Source organism: Gorilla gorilla, chromosome 18 (genome assembly GCF_029281585.2).
Source record: "Gorilla gorilla gorilla isolate KB3781 chromosome 18, NHGRI_mGorGor1-v2.1_pri, whole genome shotgun sequence".
Lineage (NCBI taxonomy): Eukaryota > Metazoa > Chordata > Mammalia > Primates > Hominidae > Gorilla > Gorilla gorilla.
Genome location: NC_073242.2, coordinates 106,942,500 through 106,969,734, shown reverse-complemented (window position 1 = coordinate 106,969,734; position 27,235 = coordinate 106,942,500). Strand labels below are relative to the sequence as shown.

General features: G+C 36.0%; 1 protein-coding gene across 3 annotated transcripts in view; it reads right to left on the bottom strand.

Annotated features, from left to right (window-relative positions):
- Positions 1–27,235, bottom strand: part of CNTNAP4 (contactin associated protein family member 4) — a 281,020-nt gene that overhangs the window by 88,216 nt on the left and 165,569 nt on the right. For 2 of the 3 annotated variants that reach the window (XM_055366612.2, XM_004058016.5), the window contains exons 5-10: positions 20,774–20,977; positions 20,035–20,219; positions 19,129–19,272; positions 16,229–16,490; positions 6,900–7,049; positions 1,486–1,657 (exon numbers count right to left, since the gene is read on the bottom strand). In XM_055366612.2, coding sequence (XP_055222587.2) covers positions 1,486–1,657; positions 6,900–7,049; positions 16,229–16,490; positions 19,129–19,272; positions 20,035–20,219; positions 20,774–20,977 — 1,117 coding nt within the window. Of the gene's footprint in view, positions 1–1,485; positions 1,658–6,899; positions 7,050–16,228; positions 16,491–19,128; positions 19,273–20,034; positions 20,220–20,773; positions 20,978–27,235 lie in introns of those variants that run through there. The other variant, XM_019012821.4, reaches the window with a different exon arrangement.

Below are 27,235 nucleotides of genomic sequence, written 5' to 3'. Positions count from 1 at the left end.
AAAGTTACTTTTGATGCTCATAATGTATGTATTTATTCAAAATACATATTGAACATTACTACACGGTAGAGGCTAATTTGGTCACACTGTTTTAAAAATTGTTTAATCTGTAATGGTTATGGCATTCCATTAAACTCAATAATTAAAATTAACAGCTTTGATATTAAAGCATGACTGGCAAGATGACTTAGCTATAGTTGCTCATGCCTAACCACAGGTTTCAATTATTACTATTAATTATTATTTTTGGCTGGGCACAGTGACTCATGCCTGTAATTCCAGCACTGTGGGAGGCTGAAGTGGGCATACAACCTGAACATGGCAAAACCCTGTCTCTACAAAAAAATACAAAAATTAGCTAGGCCTGGTGTTGTGTGCCTGCAGTCCCAGCGACTCAGGAGGCTGAGATAGGAGGATGGCTTGAGCTAAGGAGTTGGAGGGTGCAGTGAGCTAAGATCGCACCACTGAACTCTAGCTTGGGCAACAGAGCCAGACCTTGTCTCAAAAACATAGTATTTATTTATTTATTTATTTTGAGCCAGAGTCTCGCTCTGTCACCCAGGCTGGAGTGCAATGGCGTGATCTTGGCTCACTGCAACCTCCGCCTCCCTGATTCAAGTGATTCTCCTGCCTCAGCCTCCCGAGTAGCTGGGATTACAGGCATCCGCCACCAAGCCCAGCTAATTTTTGTATTTTTAGTAGAGATGGGGTTTCACTAGGTTGGCCAGGCTGGTCTCGAACTCCTGATTTCAGGTGATGCACCCGCCTTGGCCTCCCTAAGTGCTGGGATTACAGGCATGAGCCACCGCGCCAGCCAAAAATATATATTATTTTTCAGGTTATTTGTCCTCCACAATTGACTCTCAAGTCCTGCCTTGTCATGTCCTGTACTGATGCTCTTGTTGAAACTCTTTGATCATCCTTATACCTTGACCAATACCACAACCCCAAGCTTCTCTAGAGAAGTTCATTTTCATTTTGCCTCCAGAGAAGATGGCAATGGGTTGTTAAAAAGGCACATTAGGAGAAGTGCAACCAGTTGAATTCCCCTGCCTTGGAAAATATTCTGCTGTCAGGGTAGCAAATGCCAGTTTGATAACTAACTACATAGTCTCAAATTTATTGGTACCTGATGATCAATTTTACTATTCAAGTGCCTTAATATATTGAGTTTAATGACATATTTTTAATACATCTATACTTGTCTAAAATTATAGCAGCATCAACATTATCTTTGGCGAACTGGTAGCATGTGTACATACGTGGCCATACATAACATGGCCAAGTCTTCCAAATTTTGTCATTTAAAATATGACATTTAAACAAAGGGTGCATTTTTTCTTATTTCTAATGTAAATATAATCCATTTCCTGTGGAACAGATAATAATGGGGAAGAGGAAAGAATAATTGTTCATCTTATACATAAATTTTAATCTGATGCCAAAGTTTGAAAGTAGGTCGAAATGAAGTGAGATTGCCCTTACCTGTCTGAGATGCCACATGAGTCTATCTGAAGGTCACTGAAGTTCCCAAGGGACCCCTGCTGAACTGAAATCAGATCTACCACTTTGCCGCTGATAGAAATGAGCCTCATACATCCCTGAAATCCACCAAGTGGACTTTTACATTTGGATCCAAAGCTTTTGTCAGGACAACCTGATAAAAACAAAATAAATCCAGTATGCATCATAATGAATCAGAATTCAGGATCATAGACAACTTCGTTTAAAAAATAAAAGAAAGAGGCATATGATTATTTTCTGTATTAAAGGAGGGAATAATGACTGTAGTCATTATTAGTTTGATCTAAATTACAAACTGAAATTCATACAAAGAATTTTTATTTACATAGCATTCCCAGGAAGTCACTAGTATTATAACAATGTGCAAGGATATTAACTTGATCTAGATTTGAAAAATATAAACATTAGCTCCAGAATCCTAAACATGCCAGCCAGCAACATTAAACTATATCTAACTTACAGATGGGAACTTAGTATTTTGAATTGCAAAATTAAGAACATAAAAGATGAAAACATGTACTATGTATAAGAAAAGATACATTAATAATGATGAAATATCTTTGTATTTATAAAGCTAACTATTTGGAAAATGGGTTCTCTTGGCTTGGAATAAAATTACCAACTGTTTAATTAATTATTGTATTTTCCTATACATAAAGGAACCACATACACAAGGATTTTAGTAAGTCTTGATGGCTTAATATCAAAAATATTTCACAGTTTGATTTTATTCTTTGCCTCATAAAAGGATGTTTGATCTATATTGATTTTTTTCTAACATTTATATAAGGCTGGTGTACAATTATTTAAATAATAAATATAATATTAACCATTATTGTCTGTGGTCTAATGACATTCTAAATGTTTCTCTATCCAAGTGGAATAAATAAGTTTATCGAGTATGAATACATATATTACATTTTTTCAATTTTTAATTTGTATGGATACATGGTAGGTGTATATGTGGGTACATGAGATATTTTGAAACAGGCATGCAAAGTGAAATAATCACACCATGAAGAATGGGGTATTCATCTTCTAAAGCATTTATCCTTCATTTTACAAACAATCCATTTAAACTATTTTAGTTATTTTAAAATGTACAATTATTAATGACTATAGTTACCCTCTTGTGCTATCATATAGCAGGTCTTATTCATTCTAACTGTATTTTGTACCCATTAATGATCTCCTGCTTCTCCCCAAACTCCACTACCCTTCCCAGCCTCTTGCAACAACATGGATGGAACTGGAGATCATTATGTTAAGTGAAACAAGCCAGGCACAGAAAGACAAACATTATGTGTTCTCATTTATTTGTGGGACCTAAAAATCAAAACAATTGAACCCACGGAACAGAGACTAGATGGGTGGTTATTATTTTTTTAATTAATCTTTATTTGCCATGATAGTCATCAACCACTAACACAATTTCAAAGAATAAGAAGTGAGTCAGCAACTTTTTAATTCCTGTATAATCCACACTAGTTTTCTACTTGTGAATTTCCACTGTAATTAAACTGTTTGACCGGTAATATTTTTCCTTAATGCTTTGTTTTGCTGACAAAATACATTTACATGGCAAGTAAAGGACAGCATTCAAATTTAAAACTATTATCAGACACATTGAAACATTTTATTTTAACCTAATGGAGACTTTGAAGTTTCAAATTTAATATATCAAGAAAAATTCATCAAAGCTTTTTGAGTGTTAATTTATTGTACATGGTACTACACACATTTCCAGTGCTTAAATTTCTTCTGTAGTGTAAGACATGGTTACCATAATCTCAGTATGTATTCTGAATGACTTATTAGCCAATTAAGAATGTTAGGGTAAAAACTGAAAGGATAATAGTTCAATAATATTTTGAAGCAACTATAATATGCCAGGCATATAAATAACTCTGCTAATCTTCTTTTCTCCAGGTGGCGTTTCCTGACACATCTCAAACTAATTCAGAATAAAATAAATTGTGCAATATGCCTGTAGGGAACAAAGCTAAGCAAACCCAGAGTCACAAGGAAAGATCATGGAATTTTACAGAAAGCATACTATCCTATCATGAGGCAATTCATATTCCTAGCTACAATGTTCAATAAGCAAGAGATTCTATGAACAAAGGGGGGTTCAATCCAGGTTAGCCTCATTAGTCTATGATAAGAGGCAGCAACAAGTTAATATAATGCAATACCAGAGAGAAGCTCAGCACTGAGCCCAATTTGAGATGAAAGTCCTAAAATAGGAAGATTTCTGAAGAATACTTAATGCTGAATTAACGGATGGATCCATTACTGGAGGCAGTCAGCATGTTAAGCACCACCGAGGATAACAGATAAATTATCGCTATATGTCACTGCAGCAGAAGTGAGATGTCGGGTTAGACTTCACAGTGCTGTAGTCAGTTCATTGGATGGAGAATGTTTGCTTTACACAAGGGAGGGGGATGTGAGAATTTTGCACACAGTATCCCCAGATTGTGCTGCATGTTGTGTTAGGCATTGCAAAAGATTCCATAGGGGAATGTACAGAAATCAGACACCCAGCCACTCTCAATCTAGAGAATCTAAATTTAAAATGTATAATTTATAAATGATAAAAGCTGAGCAGAATGTACCACCACAATACAGTCTGACTTTGTGAAAAGCACCTGTTGGAGGGTGGAAAAAAAAGTACAGAGTAAAAAGTGATGGATGGGTAATAGAAGTCTGGTGTGGCATATATACAGTGCTGCTAGTTCAGGAGCAGCCCACTCTCCCAATATGACAGCCACTGTCAAGACTGGTAAAGAGTGGAGGTATAACCCGGGCTATTGGAACAGCCCAGATAAAATAACTGGAAACTTGCGGTTAAATTTAGAGAGAAGGAGAACTGATGAGACGTGTCTCACAACACGGAATAACTTTTTACTTGAACATAAACTGGCTGAAGAATTATCTAAAAAACACTTTCCACCTAGACAACACAGATCCTAGTGATAGAGAGCAGCCTCATCTACATAGAACTTTCCAGGGGGAACGACTGTCACAGTTCCCCAGGACTGGGGGAAGGAGGTTGTTCCCAGGATGAAGGTCTTTCAGCTAAAGTTGGCAAGAGTTGATCACCCCACTGCCTGTACCAGCCAGGTCCCTGTGGCAGTCTTGCACTTTAGGACCCTACTTTAGCCCTCCTCCAGTCATGTTCTTGCCCATGGTACCAAAAGGCCTCACAAGAAAAGATGATGTGTCCACTTAGAATCCTTTCCCCTCTAGTTCACTCCCAGGATCCAGAATTTTCAGCCCAAAACCCCTAAGTGGGCTTCCTGGAAGATGGATCACCTTAACCTGGTTCTGGAAGCACAAGGCTGGGAAGTGCAGGGCAGAGTTTGGCAGCAGGTCTTCTGCTATCATCCGGCTCCTTGCTTCCAGCCCTGGAACTGTTAGGGTGGCCTGGATTTTGCAGGGTTTGTATTTAATGACCAATAGAATCTCATGCCAAGGTCAAGCATATTCTGATGTGAAAGAACAACAATTGAAAAAATGATTGAATAAACAGAGATACCTAAGTAAACTTGAGATTCGTAATTTTTTTAAGAAAGCCCTGAAGTTGGAATTTTACTGTGGAAGTTCTTACAATATATTATTTAGAAACACCTTAATAGATGTAAAATTATAATACACATGAAGCAAGAATAAAACCCAAATTCAGGAGAGCATTTACATAGGAGATCAAAAGACATGATACAAGGGACAGACATGCATTGATCATCTTTCTTTAGCAGAGAGACACATGGGTAGGTGTATACTTAAGAAAAATTGTTAGTTATCTTTAAAATGTATATATTACGTAAGGTGTGAACAATAGAGGAAACTGGATGTCAGGTGTGCAGGAACTCTCTATATTTTTGCAACTTTTCTGTAAATCTAAAACTATCCAAAAATACTTTTTAAAAAGATGATGCATATCATATGTATCATAATAAAAACAAGCAAAATTACAGAGTACATGTGTGATATATTTTACTATAAAATTACATTACAGTATGACTAAAAGCAATCACTAGAGTAAAAATTTATATCAACTAGCTAGGCATTGTTAAACCTGAACATGAAGGACATAAAATATGTGAAGAATGATTATTCTATTTTCATGATTTACAAACAATTTTATCCAGTCTTTTATTTTGCATCATTTAACAATATGTGTATTTTTTTCCTTATCTCTTTTAGTGCTTCTGAATCTTTTCCTTTGAAGTGAAAGCTCTTGGTTAAGTTGTTCTATATATCTTACTATTTATTAAAAGAATGTGTTACTATGGATTGCCATAAAATCAATCATATACTCCAAAAGGTTTTATAAGCAGCCTGGTTTAAACATCTCAGTAAAGGAAACAAGTATATATTTTCAGATTGTTGGCCCTAAGCAGCCTTTCACAGTAATGGATTATGTAGCAAGTTTTTTTGTTTGTTTGTTCTTTTGCTTTTAGAATCCTATAAATTGATTCATGGACTGTGTGCTCACCGTCAATACTTAGAAAATAATTTGTATTTTATTAGTGAATAATAGAGACTCAGCTACCTCTATCAAATTCAAAAATGATTCCAGATACAAGCAATTATTAAAATGTAACATAACGACGACAAAACAACGCTAATATAAGCAACACCTCAACATGATTAGAAGTGAGTCTTACTGCTGGCAGTTTTAAAACATTGGATTTCTAACGGAAAAGAACATTTGTTTTAATTTGCCAGTGATAAAAAATTCATTTCCATTTTTTAGGTTTTCTTTTCCAGGCTTTTAGTTCAAACAAACATCCACTGGGCGGGTGGATGCTTCATTTGCTTTTGTTCTCTAAGGGAGATGAGCTGGTGTCGAAGGCTGATGTCCTGATTTCATCAAATGTATCAGTGCATTATGCTTAACAAGGAGAAGAGGTTGCTGGGGCTGATTAAGTTAAATTATTTGTCCTTTGGCATAATATTGTCCTTCTGTACTGGACAGTAGGGAAGCAATAAGGATGCTCTGAAGGAGCTAAGAGGCATAATCAAGAAAATACTGCAATTAAATCAGCCCATAAAATCAGAAGAAGACATATAAGGATCATTTAACATTAGGAAAATATAGCAAGGTTTGAAGGTAAGAACTGAAGAGGACAGCCTACTTAAAATCAATCTCATTATAGAAACTGTAAACAGAAGTAAGTCCACCTTGCAGAAATGCATTTCAGGTCAGAATTTTTCGACTTGATCCACCCAAAATGTCCATGATCAAAGACAGTGAAAAATTATTCCTTAGTATTCATATTAGTTAAAACATGATGACTTCACCAAGACACGGGGGCACTAATGCAAATATGGTTCAGTTGCTCATAGAGCCTGGCACCTATTCTTACCTCCAAAATAATAGGTGCCACCTGAATAAATCTGCTCAGGCCCCAGCAGAAGAGCAGCAGAAGCCATCTGGCCGTCCACCGCCACACTCAAGTGATTCTTTTTAGCAGATAAAGAGACAGAATGCCACTGCCCATCATTTAATCCGACACCTAGGGAGATGAAATCAGTTAGAGATCGCTCTCAATAGTGAACACTATAAGGAGTTGGTTAGAAACAGCAATATACACATCACTCAACTGGCTACAGTACTTAACTCTATTAATTAAAAACAATGACATTAACAAGGAAAGGGAGACAAATTGGAAATGAGCATCCTTTATGTGGAAAATGGGGCATTCCAAATTCCCAACCCTGGACAATCCTGGATGGTTACAATATTTCAATTATCTGTCATAGGTTGATTTCAGCTTCCATCTATGTAATTTCCTTCTTAGGGAGGAAGGGTGTAGGAATTCCCAAAATTCCAAGATATACCCAATAAAATGGTTTACCTGCTACTTGGCACTTTTTTATAACCACCTTTTTATGGTAGGATAATAGAGTATTTAGCAAACTATACCATCAATCATTACAACAATATTGGAATAAACTATTAATAAATAGTGAAAGTTTACAGGTATAATGTAAAGTTAAAAATAAAGCACCATGGAAAGCCATGTATATGCAATTGATCCTCGTAGTTTGTAGATTTGATATTTGAGAATTTGCTTCCTTACTAGAACTTACTTGTAACTCTCAAATCAATATTTGAAGGGGCGTTTTCAGTCATTTGAGGACATGTACAGAGCAGTAAAGACCTTGAGCGGCCCTGTCCACATTTCCTGCTGAGGTCAAACAGGGCAATGCTCTCCCTTATTGCTTTAGCTCTCATACTGTAAATAAAGTTTTTTAAAATTTTTGTAAGTTTGTTTGTGATTTCACTGTTTAAAGTGGCCCCCAAACATAATGCTGAACTGTTGTCTAGCATTCCTAAGAGCAAGAAGGCTGTGATGTGTCTTTTGGAGAAAATACATGTGCTAGATAAGTTTCATTCAGGCATGAGTTAGGGTGCTGTTGGCCATAAGTCCAATATTAATGAATCGACAACATTATACCAAAGAAGACGTCCTTAAACAGAAACACACATAAAACAAGATTATGTATTGACTGATTGAGAAAATGTTGTGACAGAGGCTCCCAGGAACCTAACTCTGTATTTCCCCCATGAGCAAAGGTTCAGTATTCCCTAAATCAGTGTTCACAGACTTTTTAGAACATAACTATAGTAAACAATGTGAATAAACTCTCTATATATTTATATACAATTCTAAATATATATATATATATATATATTTTTTTTTTTTTGAGACAGAGTCTAGCTCTGTCACCCAGGCTGGAGTGCAATGGCATGATCTCGGCTCACCGCAAGCTCTGCTTCCCGGGTTCAAGCCATTCTCCTTGAATGTAGCTGGGACTACAGGGGCTTGCCACCACGCCTGGCTAATTTTTTTTTTGTATTTTTAGTAGAGACGGGGTTTCACCGTGTTAGCCAGGATGGTCTCGATCTCCTCACCTCGTGATCCGCCCGCCTCGGCTTCCCAAAGTGCTGGGATTACAGGCGTGAGCCACCGTGCCTGGCCCTAACTATATTCTTATGTAAGTATGGGAAGGGACTGAACAGAAATGTTCTTACATAGAAACAGTAGTTTTTGGCCAGGTATGGTGGCTCATGCCTGTAATCCCAGCACTTTGGGAGGCTGAGGCAGGCGGATCACCTGAGGTCGGGAGTTCGAGACCAGCCTGGCCAACATGGAGAAACCCTATCTCTACCAAAAATACAAAAAATTAGCCAGGCGTGATGGCACATGCCTGTGATCCCAGCTACTGGGGAGGCTGAGGCAGGAGAACTGCTTGAACCTGGGAGACAAAGGCTGTGGTGAGCCGAGATTGCACCATTGCACTCCAGCCTGGGCAACAAGAGTGAAACTCCATCTCAGAACAAAACAAACAAACAAAAAAACCAAAAATAAAAAGAAACAAATAAAAAGTTTTTTTTATAAAGGAAAAATGTGATTGTTTCTATTTACTTACATATTTTCCAAGTTTATATATATGTATATATGTATAAAGTCAAAAGTTGCTAAAATCAAAAATCGAGGTATTCTTATCACCTCTAAAAAGCAATCTCTAGTCCCTCCTAAGGAAGCCCCAGTGTCATGAATCCATCAGAATGCATAGACTTTTCCTCTTACAGACAATCGATTCTACAAGGAGCTGTGTAGCTAAATGTTGAGCAGAGATGTGAAATCTAAGCGTCTTTGCCGTGAATTTACCAGTCAGGTTTACATCCATTTGAATAGTCAACTCTGTGTGATTCTGCAGATCAAATTAAGAAACAAAAAAATAAGCAATCTATCAAAACCAAACAGCCTCTTTTCTGATATTGCATGTGATTTCTTTACTGATTTTATGTAAACTTCTTTTCTGATATATGTGATTTCTTTTATTGTCCCGAGCAATTTCTACCACATACATTTGGATCAAAAATGCATCAAAACTCCCTTAGGTGATTACATGTCTTTGCCCTGGACATAATTAGTCTAACACAAATTTTAGCCAGGGCACAGAAGCTCACTTTTACATCACATCCATGAAGCAAAAAAAGATTACTGAAGACCCACCTCTGGTTTGGTTTGTGTAAGATAACAGGAAAGGCCTGAAAACTGGAATGGGAAGAATGTAGGTTGGATACATTTAGACACATTTTCTAAGAGTGGACTCTGAAATAGACAGCTGAATAGAGTTATGTAATCCTTGATGGTACAGGACTGGATTAAAATAAATCAGATGTCCTAGATTTGTCATCCAGTGCTTCCTTTAAGATAGATTTCACTCATTTAGAGAGAAATTTCTTATACACTCTCCGTGTCACGTGTATAGTCTACCCACCTGCCCCTGGCATTTCTCCTACATCTCATTCTCAAAGCCCTGTGTGCAAGACTCTACTTCTCTTATTTCATTTTAGACTTTCCATTGGTATCCAACAGTTCTTCTCAAACTATCTGTGGGGATTAACATTTTATTATCTGATCTATTGCAAATTGATACTTTTATAAAATATGATGAAAATAAATTACTAAAAAAATAGATTTTGGCAAGGCTACAGAGAAAAAGGGGGAACTGTAAATTAGTTCAGCTTCTGTGGAAAGCAGTTTGGAAATTTCTCAAAGAACTAAAAATAGAATTACTATTCGACCCAGCAATCCTATTACTGGGTCTATACCCAAAGGAAAATAAGTCATTCTACCAAAAATAGGCATCCCCAATCCCCAGGGCCATGGACCAATACCAGGTCTGTGGCCTGTTAGGAACTGGATCACACAGCAGAAGGCGAGTGGCTGGCAGGCAAGTGAAGCTTCATCTATATTTACAGCTGCTCCTATCACTTGCATTACCACCTGAGCTCTGCCTCCTATCAGATCAGTGGCAGCCTTAGATTTTCCTAGGAGTTCGAACCCTATTGTGAACTGCACATGCGAGGGATCTAGGTTGCACACTCCTAATGAGAATCTAATGCTTGATGGTCACTGTCTCAAATCACCCCCAGATGGGTCAATCTAGTTGCAGGAAAACAAGCTCAGGGCTCCCACACTGATTCCACATTATGATGAATTGTATAATTATTTCACTATATATTACAATAATAATATAAATAAAGTACATAATAAATTTAATTTGCTCGAATCATCCTGAAACCATCCCCCAACATTACAGTCCATAGAAAAAATTGTCTTTCATGAAAACAGTCCCTGGTGCCAAAAAGGTTGAGGACCACTGACCAAAAAAGATGCCTGCATTCACGTATTTATTGTAGTATTATTTACAAAAGCAGAGACATGGAATCAACCTAGGTGCCCATCAGTGATGGGTTGGATAAAGAAAATGTGGCACATATACATCACAGAATATTATGTAGCGATAAAAAAGAATGGAATAACATTGTTTGCAGCAACACAGATGCAGCTGGAGACTATTATCCTAAGTGAATTAACACAAAAACAGAAAACCAAATACAGCATGTTCTCACTTGTAAGTGGGAGCTAATCACTGGGTACACATGGTCATACAGATGGGAACAACAGGCACTGGGAACTTCAAAAGGGGAGAGGGCATGGGGCAAGAATTTAAAAACTACCTATCAGGTACCATGTTCATTATTTGGGTAATGGGTTCAATTGAAGCCCAAATCTCAGCACCATGCAATATACCCATGTAACAACCTGCACTTGTACTCCCAAATCTAAAATAAAAAAAAAAATAATAAAATAACAAATAAATAAGACATAAAATACAAGCCCACTACCCACGTGCTTAGATGTTGCAGTGATCTCTTTTTACCAGTTTCTAGGAGTTTAATCTCAATTTTAACATTCATCTCATCATAAATCAGTTAAAAGTATTTCACTGAGCCAGTGCTGGTTCAGGGACCATACTTTGAGTAGCAGGGCTCTGGGCAGTCATTGGATGGGCATGCAGAAGGATTAACTAAAAGGCTTGGGGAGGCCTATTGTCCACATAGAAGCAAAAAATAGATCAGGAACAAAAGACTGCCAGAGTAATTGGCCACTCTGTAATTTGGCACACATTTAAACACATTCATCTAACAAGCTAGCAGGTTACAGGTTGTGAATAGAATGAAGTTGTGCCAAGTTTGTGGGGGAACCTTCAGAAAGCTTTTCCCAAGCCTCCTTTGTAACAAACATTATTTGCCTATGATGAGGAGACTTAATACCTGTCAACTGGACTTTATTACTCAAATCACAAAATGTCCCTTTAACTCATTTCAACTAACTCTACCTAATTTTAAATTAGATTCTAATCGTTTTGTAGCTATACAACTCCTTTCCGTTACTAGGTCTGATAATAGGTTGGCCCTTTTCAAGGGCCACACGACTGTGAAACAGGAAGGAGAAGGAGAAATCATAGAATTTGAATTTGTTTTCTTGTTTCTGACATTGTGTAAGTAAAGGAAAATTCTATGCACCCAGTCCCACTACTCATAACTTTTAAGTCTGGGGAGGAACATGTTGTCATAATAATAAAACAGTAATTTTATTGAGGTATTACTTATAACAAATACTGGGAGCTTTCTATGCATAGTATCATTTAATCTTCACTATAACTTATCATTCTCACCTTAGATAAGGAGAAAATGAGGCTCAGAGAGGAAAAGAAACTACCGAGGTCATATCCAGCTGCTGGATAGCTGAAGGAAAACAGAAAACCAAGACTGACTCCAAAACCTACACTCTTCCCTGTCTGCAAGACAGGTGTGTCCCTTACTTTATTTTATTTTATTTATTTTTTGCTCATATTAAACAATTAACTGTAAGAAAAATAGGCCCCAACAGCTAGGACACAGCCTGGTACCATCAGTGAGACCTTGGTGTTGTAAGAATCTGGCTGGCACTGAGGGCTGGGCTTTGGTGTTCTGTTGAACATCAACAATAACACAGAACACCAACATCAGACAAGGCCATTCTGTGACTATAATGAAATGAAGGTGGGGAAAAATCATGACTACTTATAATCTTGTCTAAACACAGACAGAAGCAAGGCTATTGTACAAACCTCAAAAACACGAAGTTCTTTCTCTCCTGATACTTATGAATGACCAACTGTTTTGTTCTGTATTTACCAATTACAACTTTAGCCTTACTTCATTCTTCCATCCTTCTAGATAAGGTTTACAAAGATATTTAATCATAGAATTACCCTCACTTCGTGACAGCATTTAGTCTACAGCAATTTTTCACTTCCTTGAAACCTCCCTCAAATCAGCTAACACAACCCCAAATCCTATGCCATTCTAACAACTTTGTCTTCAGACAACCGTTGGTTTCCAGGGTGTGTTCTCTGTGTTGCAATAAGCAATAAATTCAACTTGTTTAACTCCAGATATGTTAATTGCAGTCTTTGGATGGAAAACATTGACAATGCCAATTGGAATAATGGAAGGATGGAATAGTAGATGGAAGTGTTTGCAGTTACACGTTGGAGACCATGAGATTATGGCCTAGAACGTTCTTTCTCTCTTTCCCTTTCTGTTGCTCTCTTTGTTCTGTCTTCCAGCCTAAACCACATAAACATACAAAATACAGCAGGAGAAAAAAGATTTACATCTACTTCCTCTCTATAGATCGTCTTCTAGTTCCAGTCCTAAATTGCATCAGAAACATGACAGCTTAGTTGTCATCACCCTCTCATAAGACTACAACACATATCTGTAGTGCACAATGTATAAGAAAAGAAATTAGCCTGCCATATAGGGTAGGAGTTCAGCAAAGGTGCAAAAGGCAATTATACCTAGGCCATTCCTCACGGAAAAACCAAAGGGTGTTGCCTCTTTCCAAGTGTATTTCAGCGCACTAAAGTGCCAGACATTCTTATATCCACTAACCGTAGTCACTAACCAGAATTAAGGATTCAGATTACTAGATAGCTCTTGTCAAGATGAAAATATGGAGGTGGATGGTACCCATCACTTTGGTGGAGAGCAGGAGTTTAAAAGGTGACAGGTTTACAGCCCGAAAGTTAGGAATATTTCAACAGTGAAAGGGAGGAAGGGGGATTGACAAAAATGGCTCTCCCGGGTGCAGCAAATCAAGGGGGCTGCTTCATTGTCAGAGGCACAAGAATTGAGAATGCTTAGTAATAGAAAAATGCAGAAACATCTCAAATACTGCAAGCCTGCCTCTGCCAGGCCCTGCCCATGGGGACAAGAGGCACGGTTATAAGCCTGATTTTCACTGTTAAGCAAAAACAGCAGCAGAAATGCTAAAATCATAGCAGAAATCTCAAATTTGATATTAAAAACTTTGTTTTAAATGGGAACATAAAACTGTACTGCTCATTGATTTTTGCTTTGACATTTATAAAGGTGGCAAAGACTAAAAATATTTTGTGTCATAAGGGATTTTATAGTGATGCTAATATGTTTCATGATTTATACTAATATAATGTGTTGAATATTTCAAAAATGATTTAAGCTGACACAATATTTTTGAATAATTCCAAATCACAATTTGCAAAACTGTACATCATATTAAAAACTTAGTCTGATAATTCAAGCATTTGCACAATTCAGTTCTTTCTCAATACAATTTAATCTTAATTTCATTATAAAATATATTAAAATGTTGAGTTTTTCAAACATATAAGATTTGTAAAATATATCTCCAGTAGCTAAGAAAAATTAATCCATCCTTATATAATGAAAAGATTTAGTACAATGTGATAGCAATCCATCAATAAAGACATGGTTCTCCTGAAAGTCATTATAATACATCCTGACAACTGGTTTAATTATCATCAAGTGTCGCATACGTAAAACATAAATGGAAAGTCTTCCCCTTGGGAGAACAAGCTGACCTCCCACCCAACTACCATTTAAATACTCTATTTTCAAATGCAAAATGTACTTGCTTCACGGGAACTAGCAAAAAATAATATTGTGAAAGAAACTGAAAAAAAAGAGTAGAGAGAGTTTTTAAATGAAATCCTACTTGTGTTATCTTCAGTGTACTGACATTCATATTTAGTCTAGTATCCTTATGATTAGTATGAAAATAATCATACGAAGTCAGATGATGTCATAACAGATTATATTATACATGAATTTAAACATACATTTAGAAACTTTTAAATCCTTCAGGGTATTCTATGAGACTTATACCTAGTAATATATTAACTATACATGCTTGTAAAGTGGTTAGAAATGGACTGGCTTCAGCCTGATCAACATGGAGAAACCCTGTCTCAACTAAAAAATACCAAATTAGCTGGGTGTGGTGGCACATGCCTGTAATCCCAGTTACTTGGGAGGCTGAGGCAGGAGAATCACTTGAACCCGGGAGGCGGAGGTTGCGGTGAGCTGAGATTGCACCATAACACTCCAGCCTGGGCAACAAGAGCAAAACTCCATCTCGGAAAAAAAAAAAAAAAAAAAAAAAAAAGAAATAGGCTGACTTCATGGAGCTCCCCAAAGTAACGTTGCACTGAAGCGGTTTCTTTAAGATGCTGAAAATTAGGGTATGAATATAACCACTTCAGAAGATGTCAGATACATCACAATAAATGCCACATTAATGGCAAGCTTACATTTTTAGACCTTCATTTTCAGGGCCTATTAATTATTAATATGAGACTGATTAATTTATTTCTTTTTGTCTAGCCAGTAAATCTACCACATTTTGAACACTAAATAAAAAGTCAAAGAATAGTATCTCTTTAAAAATTATAACTAATATTGAATTCTCAGTTCCATATTTAAACTACAATAGTAGTACAGCAACAAAAAGACATATAAATAATAGGCGTTTGTATATCCATTTGTATACTTGTTTTCTCGTATTTAATTTTCAACTGTATTTTAACTTTTCATTTTTTTCTCCTCTCCAAGTTACATTCCACTATTTTTGGTCATACTTAATATAGAGGAGTAGTACAATGGAATCTTTAAGTTGTTTTTAAAGATTATTTATTAAATTAATGTAGTAATTTACCCCAAGGCAACCTCTAGTTGCTTGGCTTGGATGCTATTGTACATACGTAAAAATGTGATGTAGAGCTTTTGCCAAGAACTTTATAATTTTAATGAAGAGACAAAAACATCCCTCACTCAAAGCACTGGCCTAAATTAGACATTCATTATCCAGATACTCATATAGTCACCTCAAGTATATTACTTCTAATCATTAAAACGATACCGTGTTGCCTAGAAGTAGAGAGAATTTCATTTGGTGCCAACTGAGGAATCTTGCATAAATCTTTGCATCCCCTCAAAACGTATTCAACTCTTTACATAAGACTTCGGCAAATAAAGTTACCATTCACACTGTACACTCATACAGAGATACAGATATAGATCCCAGAAAGACCTCTCCCTTTTTCTCACAGACCAGATAAGACTAACAAGTGTGTTAGGAAGAGTCTAGTTTTCCATTGAAGGACACTTAAACTTGTTGGCCTATTTCAAGGTCTTCATGTTTTCCCCAAAACACATCACCTTAGGATATGTTCTTTGTCTGGAGTGGGAGACAGGGTCATGAAAGGAAACTTCAGTTCCCCAAAACTATCATTTTGGTTAATAAGAACTGCTAGTGTTGGAACCATATTTAAAAGAAAATTGGAATCAAGTTCCTCTAAGGAAGAGTACTTATAATCTTATTAACCTGAGTATTCATTTATTAAGCAAATATTACATTTTTGGTTATGCATAAAATTTGGCCACAGAGATAATGAAATCTTTCAAATCCATATGCTTTGCCCCAGGGAAAACATTTATTACCTGCTGTGATGTCACTGGGTAATTTTCCTGGCTGGTAGAGATTCGACTTAAGTTTTCCATCACTCAGAAAGAGGAGGATACCCCCTGAAATCAGCTGAAGTTCACTGAACAGCAGAAGCCCTGCCTTATTCCAAGTTCGAAATTGAAAAGTGGCAGAAACCTCCTCCTCTCCAGAGAAGTCTGGCAGTGCTAAATAACTCCTGGAGCTCAGAAAAGTCACGGGCATAGATTGTGGTTGTGAACAAGAAAATGACACATTTCCCTGAGAATAAAGTAAAAGAAAAAGCTTTCAGAATGTTATTCACATCACATTAGTAACAGAATTTGAAGGCTGCTTTTCAATCTCACATTATCCGCGATTTAAAACAACTGCCTGCTATCAACATGACAGTCCAAACCACTGCCATATTTCTTAAAGGTTCTTCAACCCTTTGCTCTGCTCTTCTCTCCATTTCTCAACTTGAATATAAATTTAAAAGTCAATGAAGTCAAGCTTATTTAGAAGAATACACATTGGAATAAAACATTTAGTCTTGGTCAAATGAAAACATTTGGCTCTATTATGAATCTGTGAAAAGTGAATTCACTTTTATTATAAACAAATACGTTGTTCCAATGAATGAAATAACAAAAGCTGAACAGCAAACTACACTAACCCATATATGTAAAGGCAATTTTCAGACTATCAAACCTAGGGAAAAAAAAAAATTTTTACCAGCTGCAGCTTGGTCTTTTTTCTTAGTGATACATAATAGTTGTACATATTTATGAGGCACATGTGATATTTTGATACACATATATAATGTGTAATGAGCAAATCGGGATAATTGGGAAGTCCATCATTTCAAACATTTATCTTTTCTTTGTGTTGAGAACATTACAAAACTTATCTTGTAGCTATTTTAAAATATACTATAAATCCTTATTAACTATAGTCGCCCTACTGTGCTATTGAAAACTAGAATTTATTGTCCCTCTTCTTTCTAATCATATTTTTGTACCCATTAACCTGCAGCTTGATCTTATGCATCATTTGGATAGCTGCCTGATAGCTTACCAGCAGCAAATCCTCTTGCCAATGAAGAGTGAATGGTCCTTGCAGTTTCTAGAAACTCATTTTATGGATAAAATACACACACACACACACACACACACACACCTATCTAAAATATTTTTATTTTTATTTTAAATAATTTTGCTTTTATTAAAAAACTATTTTAAAATCTTGCTGGCTGTTATGGTCATATAAATACCACCAATTCACATAATTAGAAATAAAATGCTGTTTAAACAATAAATACACTTGTGATGCGCTTTGGGATTTGCTGACATGTGAGCTTAAATCTACCCACTTTGGATTTTAAGCAATGAAAGAAATTCATTCAAATCAATATGTGCCTGTATTTTATTATCAAACTGGTAAAGCTAGAAACCATGTTTCCCCAAATTCCCTTACTTGTCTGCTTCTGAGTAAAAGCCAAAAAAGAGAGCTTGGGTGATACCTGACAGTTAGAATTAAAACACCAGCAACACATTTTGCCCCTAAGGTTTTTTTTCTAATCATGTGCGATGAGGGGTGGTCACACAGCGGCTGGTTTGTTCCAGTCTGTCCTTGCTCTCCTGCACTATGGCCCATCTCTTCTTCCTGACAGCTGGCCCAACCGACCGACAGCAAGCCCAGGCCCATCGCTGGATGCATGGCTGGGGACACACAGGGGTGGTGGCTACCCACAGGCAACAACTGCCAAAGTTCTCTTCAACCCTCCTAGGCTGAAAATGTCTGTAAGTTCCAACATGCCTCCACACATCATTGCTTTGGGCAGAATTAATGACTTCTCTGATCTTCGCACTTCCCCTGCCAGGCCATTCACTTTTTAGTTCCTCCGAAAATTGCTGAGGTCCAAGTCCTAATATAGATCCACTGTTCACAGTACTTAGCATTGGTGCTGCTTCCCTAACTGAAACCTAACCAAGACAGCTATATTTAAATTGTCCCCATTTCCATAGAATTAGAATGTAATGCAGTCTGACCAACATTGCCATTTGGACAGATTGGCCGATGCAATATTGTAACACATCCTGTATTTGCTTGTGGTAGTAAGATCTCTTGGTGCAGATTTCCTATGTGTGATGTTTCTTACATGCTGTTGTCTATTCGTCTCTTTTATTTATCATGAATGACTATGGCAAAACACAAGTTTTTCAAATGTCTCCCTAATATACATGGTTGTTATCTGATTCTAGAAACTCTGTATGCTTATCTGGTAAGTTTGTCAGGGAATATCTTATTTAAAAAATCAAAGAGCAGGCTGGGCATAGTGGCTCATGCCTGTAATCCCAGCACTTTGGGAGGCTGAGGCAGGCGGATCACCCAGGGTCAGGAGTTCAAGATCAGCCTGGCTAACATGGCAAAACCTTGTCTCTACAAAAGATACAAAAAATTAGCCAGGTGTGTTGGCAGGCACCTGTAGTCCCAGCTACTCAGGAGGCAGAGGTAGGAGAATCGCTTGAATCTGGGAGGCGGAGGCTGCAGTGAGCCGAGATTATGCCACTGCACCCCAGCCTGGGTGACAGAGTGAGACTTCATCTCAAAAAAGAAAAAAAAAATACAGATCAAAAGAAATTAGGCTCCTGTGAGTAATGACATCACAATAAAATTAAAATATCAACCATAAAAACACTGCTTTACTTCATATAAAAATAAAATAATTATGCCCCCAAAATTATAATTCCTTCAGATAGAACCAGTCTTTTACATGCATATTGCCAATCAAAGAAAAATATTTAAATAAGAGTAAGCTCTAAAACCCCACGTCAAATGGGAACCTAAAATGGAGGAATTTTACTGTGTGGAAAAAAGAAATATAGTTTTACTAATGTCTTCGCATAAAGACTCTTACCATAGCAATGATCTGTGGTTTTTGCTGCTTGGCCAAATCAATGATATCCACTCCATTATAATAGAGATTTTCTAAACATCCATGAAAATTTCTATGTGGGAATGACACTGATTTTCCAGGTGCTGGAATCCCTCCAAAGCTGATCTTAGAAAGAAAAATGGCATCAATAATATTGTTTAGTGATTTTCTAAAAATCTGCTTAATTATGATTAGCAAGTATAGCTATAATCACCACACACAGATCAATTTTTCATAACCCTACACACACAAAAATTAAGATATAGATTTAAAACAAATTTATGTGCATTTAGCTTTTATTTACACTAGAACTTTATTTTTACAAGTTGCTAATCACATCTGGCTTTGATATTCATTGGTTGATGAAAAATACATCTTTATAACATGGTAAAACTTGATTTGTTTAATACTATAACCAATTATAATATTTTATTTTAGATATGCTTCTAGCACATATTGATATTTGAGCATTTGAATCCATTGCTAATGAATTAATTAATCAATTTGTTGGTACATTCTCCTTATAAATCTATACTGCTCACAAATACCCTAGAACACAAAGAAGTCATAGCAAACATCCTATATTTACTTGTGGTAATAAGATTTTTTGGTGCAGAACATCTCCTGCATATGATGTTCTGTGACTACATATTTTAGGTAAAAAAGATCATCTCCCGCTATAACAATAAATTTACGTACTGTGAGAAAGATGAAGGTACAAGTACGATATGCCGAAAGCTGCTACTGTGAGTTAGACTGCCTTGGGAAATGCTTCACCTGTTCTATGATTTACTGAAAAGGTGGGTTTTTTATAGTGTATTTTCCTTTGGGAGATTAAACCACATATACATAATAAAATCAGCATTAATTGAAACATAACCATCACACCTCATAATCAAGATTCATAAGATTGAATTCTCCCTGTGCGTGGAAATGATGCCTGTGTTCGTCCACTGTGAAGTTGACTTGTTTGCCCAAATGCTGGATGAGCACTGAATGCCAATGCTGATCATCTAGCAGGCTGCCCAGGGTGAGATTGACCAGGGTGGAAGTGGAAGGCAGTTTAGCTTCACCTTAGAAGAGGAGAAAAATAACAGCACCATTATTGCCAGTTTAAAGAAAAAAAAAAAGTTTCCCTTCTGTGGACCACCATCTTTCATAATCATTGCAATCTCCTTCTACACATTCCATTTCAAATACTAGGATGGATTTCCCTCAAGTTTCAATATAATAATCTCTCAACCTTGTTGTAATTTCCTCCGTTGTTAATTCTTTTTGTCATTATTACTGATTGCATGCTCATTTTCTATGTAAATTTTATCTTTGCTACAACCTCATTATTTTTACTACCTCAACATTTTTCAATGACCCATCCCTTCCTTTATGATGTTAGAAAATAGCTATACGGTTCTATCAGCACTATGTAAAAAAACACTGAATGAAGATTTTGTGCAATTTGCAAAATATGAACCATTTTTACATGAAAGAGCAATATTGACATATGTACAAGCCCTTGAATCTGAAAATAAGGCACTCTGACTGCTAAAAGATAAGCTATAAAAGCATAAAGTTACTTAGGTGATATCTAAATAATCAGATTTTTGAGCACTTCACCAAATAGTTTTACCTGAATTAATAAGTAAAAAGAGTCTTCCTCTTCTTAATTGCAGTGTGATGTGATCTCCATTTGGCCCTTCCCTGTGGAGTAGAATCCCATCACTCTGCATGGTTTTGAATTTCAAAGAAATAATGTCTTTTATTGGGCTCAGGGATTTTTGATCAAATCTGTAGAGAAGGGAACTTTTTCCATCAAGATCAACCACTTCTGATCCTAGAGACAAAGATATTAGAAGGCATTCTAAGGATAAATATCTTTTCCATTAAATCATTTTAAATGCATTAGGCAGTATATGTACTCATACACATGCATATACAGATGCTCCTCAACTAATGATGGAGTTATATCCTGATAAACCCATCTTAAGTTAAAAATATTGTTAGTTGAAAATGCATCTAATACACGTAAGCCACCAAACCTCATAGTTTAGCCTAGCCTACCTTAAACATGCTCAGAAGAACACTTACATTAGCTTATTGTTGAACAAAATCATCTAACACAAAAACCATTTTATAATAAAGTGTTGAATATCTCATGTAATTTATTGAATACTGCACTGAAAGACAGCATGGCTGGATAGGTACTTGAGGCATGGTTTCTACTGAATGCATATTGTCTCTACACCATTGTAAAGTCAAAAAACCGTTAAGTTGAATCTCTGTAAGTCAGGGACTGTCTGTGTAGTTCAGCTTCTGACCAGTCAATAGTAAGGGAAAATATGACCACCAAACATCTAATTCCCTATTGACACATGGGGTTGATTTCATTTTAGTCTTTACTAACCTGTTTACAAAATTCATGATCTAGAAATACATTTCTAAATGTATTCCTAAATTTCTCATATATATATATAATTTCATATATATATAATTTCATATATATATAATTTCATATATATATATAATTTCATGTATATAATTTTTCAGGCAGAGTCTTCTTTGTCACCCAGGCTGGAATGCAGTGGTACTGGCACTATCTCGGCTCACTGCAGCCTTGACCTCTGAGGCTCAAGCGACCCTCCCACCTCAACCTCCTGAGTAAGTGGAACCACAAGGGTGCACTACCATGCTCAGCTAATTTTTTTTATTTTTTATGGAGATGAAGTCCTCATTATGTTGGCCAGGCTGGTCTCGAACTCCTGGGTTTAGGCGATCTGCCTACCTCAGCCACCCAAAGTGCTGCGATTAAAGGCGTGAGCCACTGTACCTGGCCTTTTTCTCATATTATTAAAGGCTATTTCTTCTTATTCCATGAAACAAAGTTATAATTAATATACATTAAATCACTTTGCATATTTCACAATCAATGTTTTTTAATGGAGTTCTTGGAATTCTAAAGTTAAATGTTTTTTTGGCTCCAGAAAAAGTGGTTTTGATATCTCAAAATTCTTTCATCCATACAGTATGTTAACGAGGTCTATACACAAATATACACACATAGCATAGACTCATCAAGTGCCGCCTTGAGTACATATTAAACTGATCTTTGTGTTTTGTCTTATTTTACGTCTGTGGCTAAGTGGTAGTATTTAAGGGCAATACTATTTTCTGTCTTCTCAAGGACATTGTTGGAAAGACCCTGACTTAATGATATTGTAAGGTCTGTTCTGTGGTATTTGCGGCATAACTGTGACATTGACATGTTTTTTTCAACTTTCTGTCTTATCTATTTATTGTCAAAATCACTCTTACTCATTTCATCTGAAAAAAGATGTCATGTTATACCAGTAACCTAACAATACATCTGTCAAAATCAGTTGCACCTGAACAGGAGACATTAAAAGGAACTCATAACACTTGGAAATCCTGACGGTATTGTCTACATTTCATAAGTCAAAGATTTTTTTAAGGCAATTACCCTTGAGAGTGCACTTACGTAATAAATGAAGAGGCTCAAAAAATACAATAAAATATGAAGCGATTTTTCAACTGGTAAGCTGGCTTCTTCCAGTCAACGAAATAACATTCCAGTTTACTCATCTTGTTTCATTTGACAAAATTATTATAGCTACTTGTAAGCCCAAATATGCATTTGATTCAGATTATCCATCATATTTTATGTGAAATGTCTATACACACCACCCTGCAAATTTTTTTCAACTATTTTATGCAGCCATCTTTTGAAGACTCAGAGGTTTTATTTTTTCACATTTTGCTAATGTGCTTATAGAGAATTCATTCACCAAGTGCACAGGAATAAATACTGCATTCTGTAGAAAGAATAATGTTAGCCTAACAATCCTTCCTTGTTACATAGCTGAATGAATGTGCATGGTAAAAATATAACTGTGTCAAATACAAATAATACATCCTATGATTATTAGATTACAATAAATTAAGAAAAATTCCAGTAAGACAGACTTTAAATGCTGACACATTCGGAGCAATGCAGTTATCTCCGAGTTAATGTATCACTTAAAGGCAACTATGACAGTAATGATTTCATTTTAAATAAAGACTATTTTTGAAATTAGCTACCAAGAGAATTTTTCCCATTAAAGGTTTAGCTTGTGTTACTTTAGCTACTAGTACTTTTTTTTTCTTTTTCGCTACTGTTATTATTACATTATAATGATGATATTTATCTTCTGTGTCACCTAAAGCTTTTGTGCCTGGAATATTTCAATCAGCAAAATGGCATAGAGAAAAACATATAAAACCATTAATGCCTAAAGCAATTGCATACTCTTAAACCAAGGCCACTTGTCATTTTCTGTCATTCTTACTGTCTCCTTGCTTCACAGGTACACGACAATGCAGTTCTATGAATTCATTCAATAAAACTTTATTTGACCAACACGTTTGAATCAGTGTGCCAGATTCTGGGATTAAAAAAAAATTCAACATAAATATGGCCCCTGTCCTCATGGAGTTTCCATTTAGTGAAGACAGACAATATTTAGCAAGTAAACAACTAAGTTCATAAAAGCATTACAGGTTCTAACAGGCATTCTGATCCAGAGTAACAGAAGGCTGGATGGAGTCACTTAAGGTAGTTGATAAAGGGCTCTCTCAGTTCTCAGGTCTAGAAACAGGAGGCAAAGGGAGATCTTAATCAGTAATCTTGCCACCCTCTACAGTCTTCAAGTCCTATAACTTGTCCCCATAAACTAGGATTACTCTTGGAACACTTAATTTCAAGAGGCCTAGACATTTTCCCAGCACTGTCCCATTCACTGTCATAAAAGAAAGCTCTGAGGATTGCTGAGAAACTACAGTGACAGGAAATAATTTAGTACTCAGAGTAGGAGTGAGGTTGGCTCACCTTGAAAAAGGGGACCTGAAAGGAACAAAGTACAGAAAGAGGGAAATCAACAAACTGGCTACAGTCGCATCACAGATTTCCCATGCAGGTAAACAATACCCTTCAGAGAAAAAAAGTTCAGTATAATTCACAATGCGAGTACATTATCAGTACAGGAAAACTTCAAAGGATACACATTTAATATATAGAAACAGACTCTCAGGAAATGAAAAAAAAATTCTGGATGATTTTTAACAGTATTATTTTAGATACAACACTCATTGTAGGTCACTTTTTATAAGCAATTTTTATAAAAAGTTATTTGCACCCATTTGATATACTTTAAAAATATCTTAAACAATTACAAAATACTGAGTTATGTGGCATAAAGTTAATCATATAAAAACCTGAAAAAAATAATCTTTTGAGGGAGAGAAGGAGCATTTCAATTCTATATATTTTGGACAGTACTCAGCTGTCCAAAAATGCTGGTGACAGAGAAAGGAGTATAGATTCTCTTGAAAGCGATCTTACCACTGTTAAGAAAAATTAGAAAAAAAAGTGGAAATAAAGCAAAGAAATAACTTCACATCTTCTTCATGTCATAGTAGAACATCTTCTAACAGGTAAAGATTATTTAATTCTAGGTGAATTAATAAATTCTGATGTTACTATTTATTACTGAATGAATAATAATTAAGGCCAGATTCCATAAAGTTAAACATAATCTGTAGATTTTTGCTCAGTAGAGATGCAAATTGCTTCTGTCTGGTATATCTCCAAAGGTTATGGGTTTACTGTCCTGTTGAATATTAACTTCTTGCGTATCTACCTAGTAATATTATTCTAACATGCTTTCCTGGATTCCTATATATACACTCAATCTCTTGAATTTTCTTTGAAACTAGTTTTACCATCCTTCTGATTCCTTCATTAATGAATCAAATACTTCTTTGATATGTGTATATTCTGTATTTGAATGGAAGTTATGTTTTTATGTTTTGAAAATTTACTTTAACATTGCGAACTGAAAAAATACATTTGGATTTCACATCAATGACCAAGAAAGCAACATATCAAATCTTAGCCATCACCAGAATTTATTTTCACTATTCCACAAAGATTCTCAGATATTTGAGCTCTTAAAAAAGCAACAGCAATGCAAACAGATACAAAAATAAAAAATTTCAGGGTGATTCATAGCAATATGTCTTTGTATTGTACTAATCTATGAAAGATATGAGTAAATAGAATTGCTAAAATTAGTACAAATCAATATTTATTTTAGAAACACTAAATTAAGCATCCAAAATAAAATTAATATTTAAATTTACAGTCAATATCATACTTATTCCTATCTTTTGTAAATACCTTTGGGAAAATATTTTTTTTGGACAGGGTCTCCCTCTGTCACCTAGGCTGGAGTGCAATGGCATAATCTCAGCTCACTGCAGCCCTGACCTCTGAGGCTCAAGTGAACCTCCAACCTCAGCCTCAGCCTTCCAAGTAGTTGAGACTACAGGAATTTGCCACCATGTCCAGCTAATTTTTTGTATTTTTGGCAGAAATGGGGTTTCTCCATGTTGCCCAGGCTGGGAAGATAATCTTTTTTACATAGTTGAATTGTATAAATAGGAAAAGTAGAAGTATTATAAAATTGACCATAGGAAAAATGTGAAATCTGAAGTTAACAAAATTTGTAACAGTAAAAGGCCTACAGTCTAAAGATGTAAGAGGAGACTTATTGCTTAACTGAAAGGAAGAATAAGAATTATTTTTCTAACTTTGAATTTTTTTTCTAACTAAGAATTATTTTTCTAACTAATGAATTTGCTCATTAGTATGCTAATTAACTGAGGTTTTATATATTTAAGTATATATTATACATATTTTACATTATATATTTTAAATGATTGGGTTATTATCGAGATTAATAATGTGGCTCTGTCATACACTGGCTCACTATGGGCAGGGTATGAACTCTAGTTCTCTGACCACAGTTGCAAATTGTTCTGACAAATTCCCCGCTTTTTAGTCTAGCCCCCTTTTCAGCCATTTCTAATAATATATATTTCATGTTGGCATAGTAGTTAAGGCAACTAGTCTGTGCTGGTTTGAATACTCACTCAAACTTGAGCAAGTATATTATTTTCTGCCACGGTATGGATGTGGTTTGTCTCCACCAAAACTCATATTGAAATTTGTTCCCCAGTGTGGCAGTGCTCGGAGTTGTGGCCCAGTGGAAAGGGTTTGAACCATGAGGCAGATCCCTTATGAATGGTTTGTGGCTGTTCTCAGGGTAGTGAGTGAATCCCTTCTCTCATGAGACTGATTAGTTCTCATGAGAATGGATTTGTTCTTGCAAAAGTGTGTTGCTATAAAGCAGGACACCCCTCAGGTTTTGCCTTTTTGCACTTTTCCACATCCCTTTTGAACTTCTCCACTGTTTTGACCCTGCAAAAGCCCTCACCAGAAGCCCAGCAGATGTTAGCACCATGCTTCTTGAACTTCCCAGCCTGCAGAACCATAAGCTAAATAAACCTCTATTTTCAATAAATTACCCAGCCTCAGATATTCTGTTATAGCAACATAAAAGGATTAAGACAGCTTCCTATTATTGTTGTAAAACAAATAACCACAAACATAGTCTCTTAATATATCACAAATTTATTATCTTACAATTCTAGAATTCAGAAGTCCTAAAATCAAGGTGTTGGCAGGAGCTTTTTCCTTCTAAAGTCTCTAAAAAATAATTCATTTCTTTGTCTTTTCTACCTTTTAGAGACCACTTGGCTCGTGGCCTCTTCCTTCATGTGACCAGTGTCACAGCATCTTCAAATCTTCCTTTCTTTCCCTCTCTCCCTCCCTGCCTCCTACTTCCTTTTTTTAAGGATCCTTGTGATTACATCACGTCCGCCCGGATAAACCAAAATAATCTCCCCATTGTAAGATCCCTAAGTTAATGACATCTGCAAAGCGCTTTTGCCATGGTAACACAACATATTTACAGGTTTCAGGGACTAAGATATTAGGGAGGTATTATCCTCTTTATCACAGTGAGTTACTTAACCTCTTTGTCCCTGTTGTCTCATTTGTAAAAGGAGAATAATAGTATAGTCTTCTTAGGATTGTTGTATGCATGCTTATCTGCCTAGTTTTTAGAAGTTGACACACAATTAGCAATAAATGAATATTAACAACTACTAATGCTAGCACTAGGATTTATTG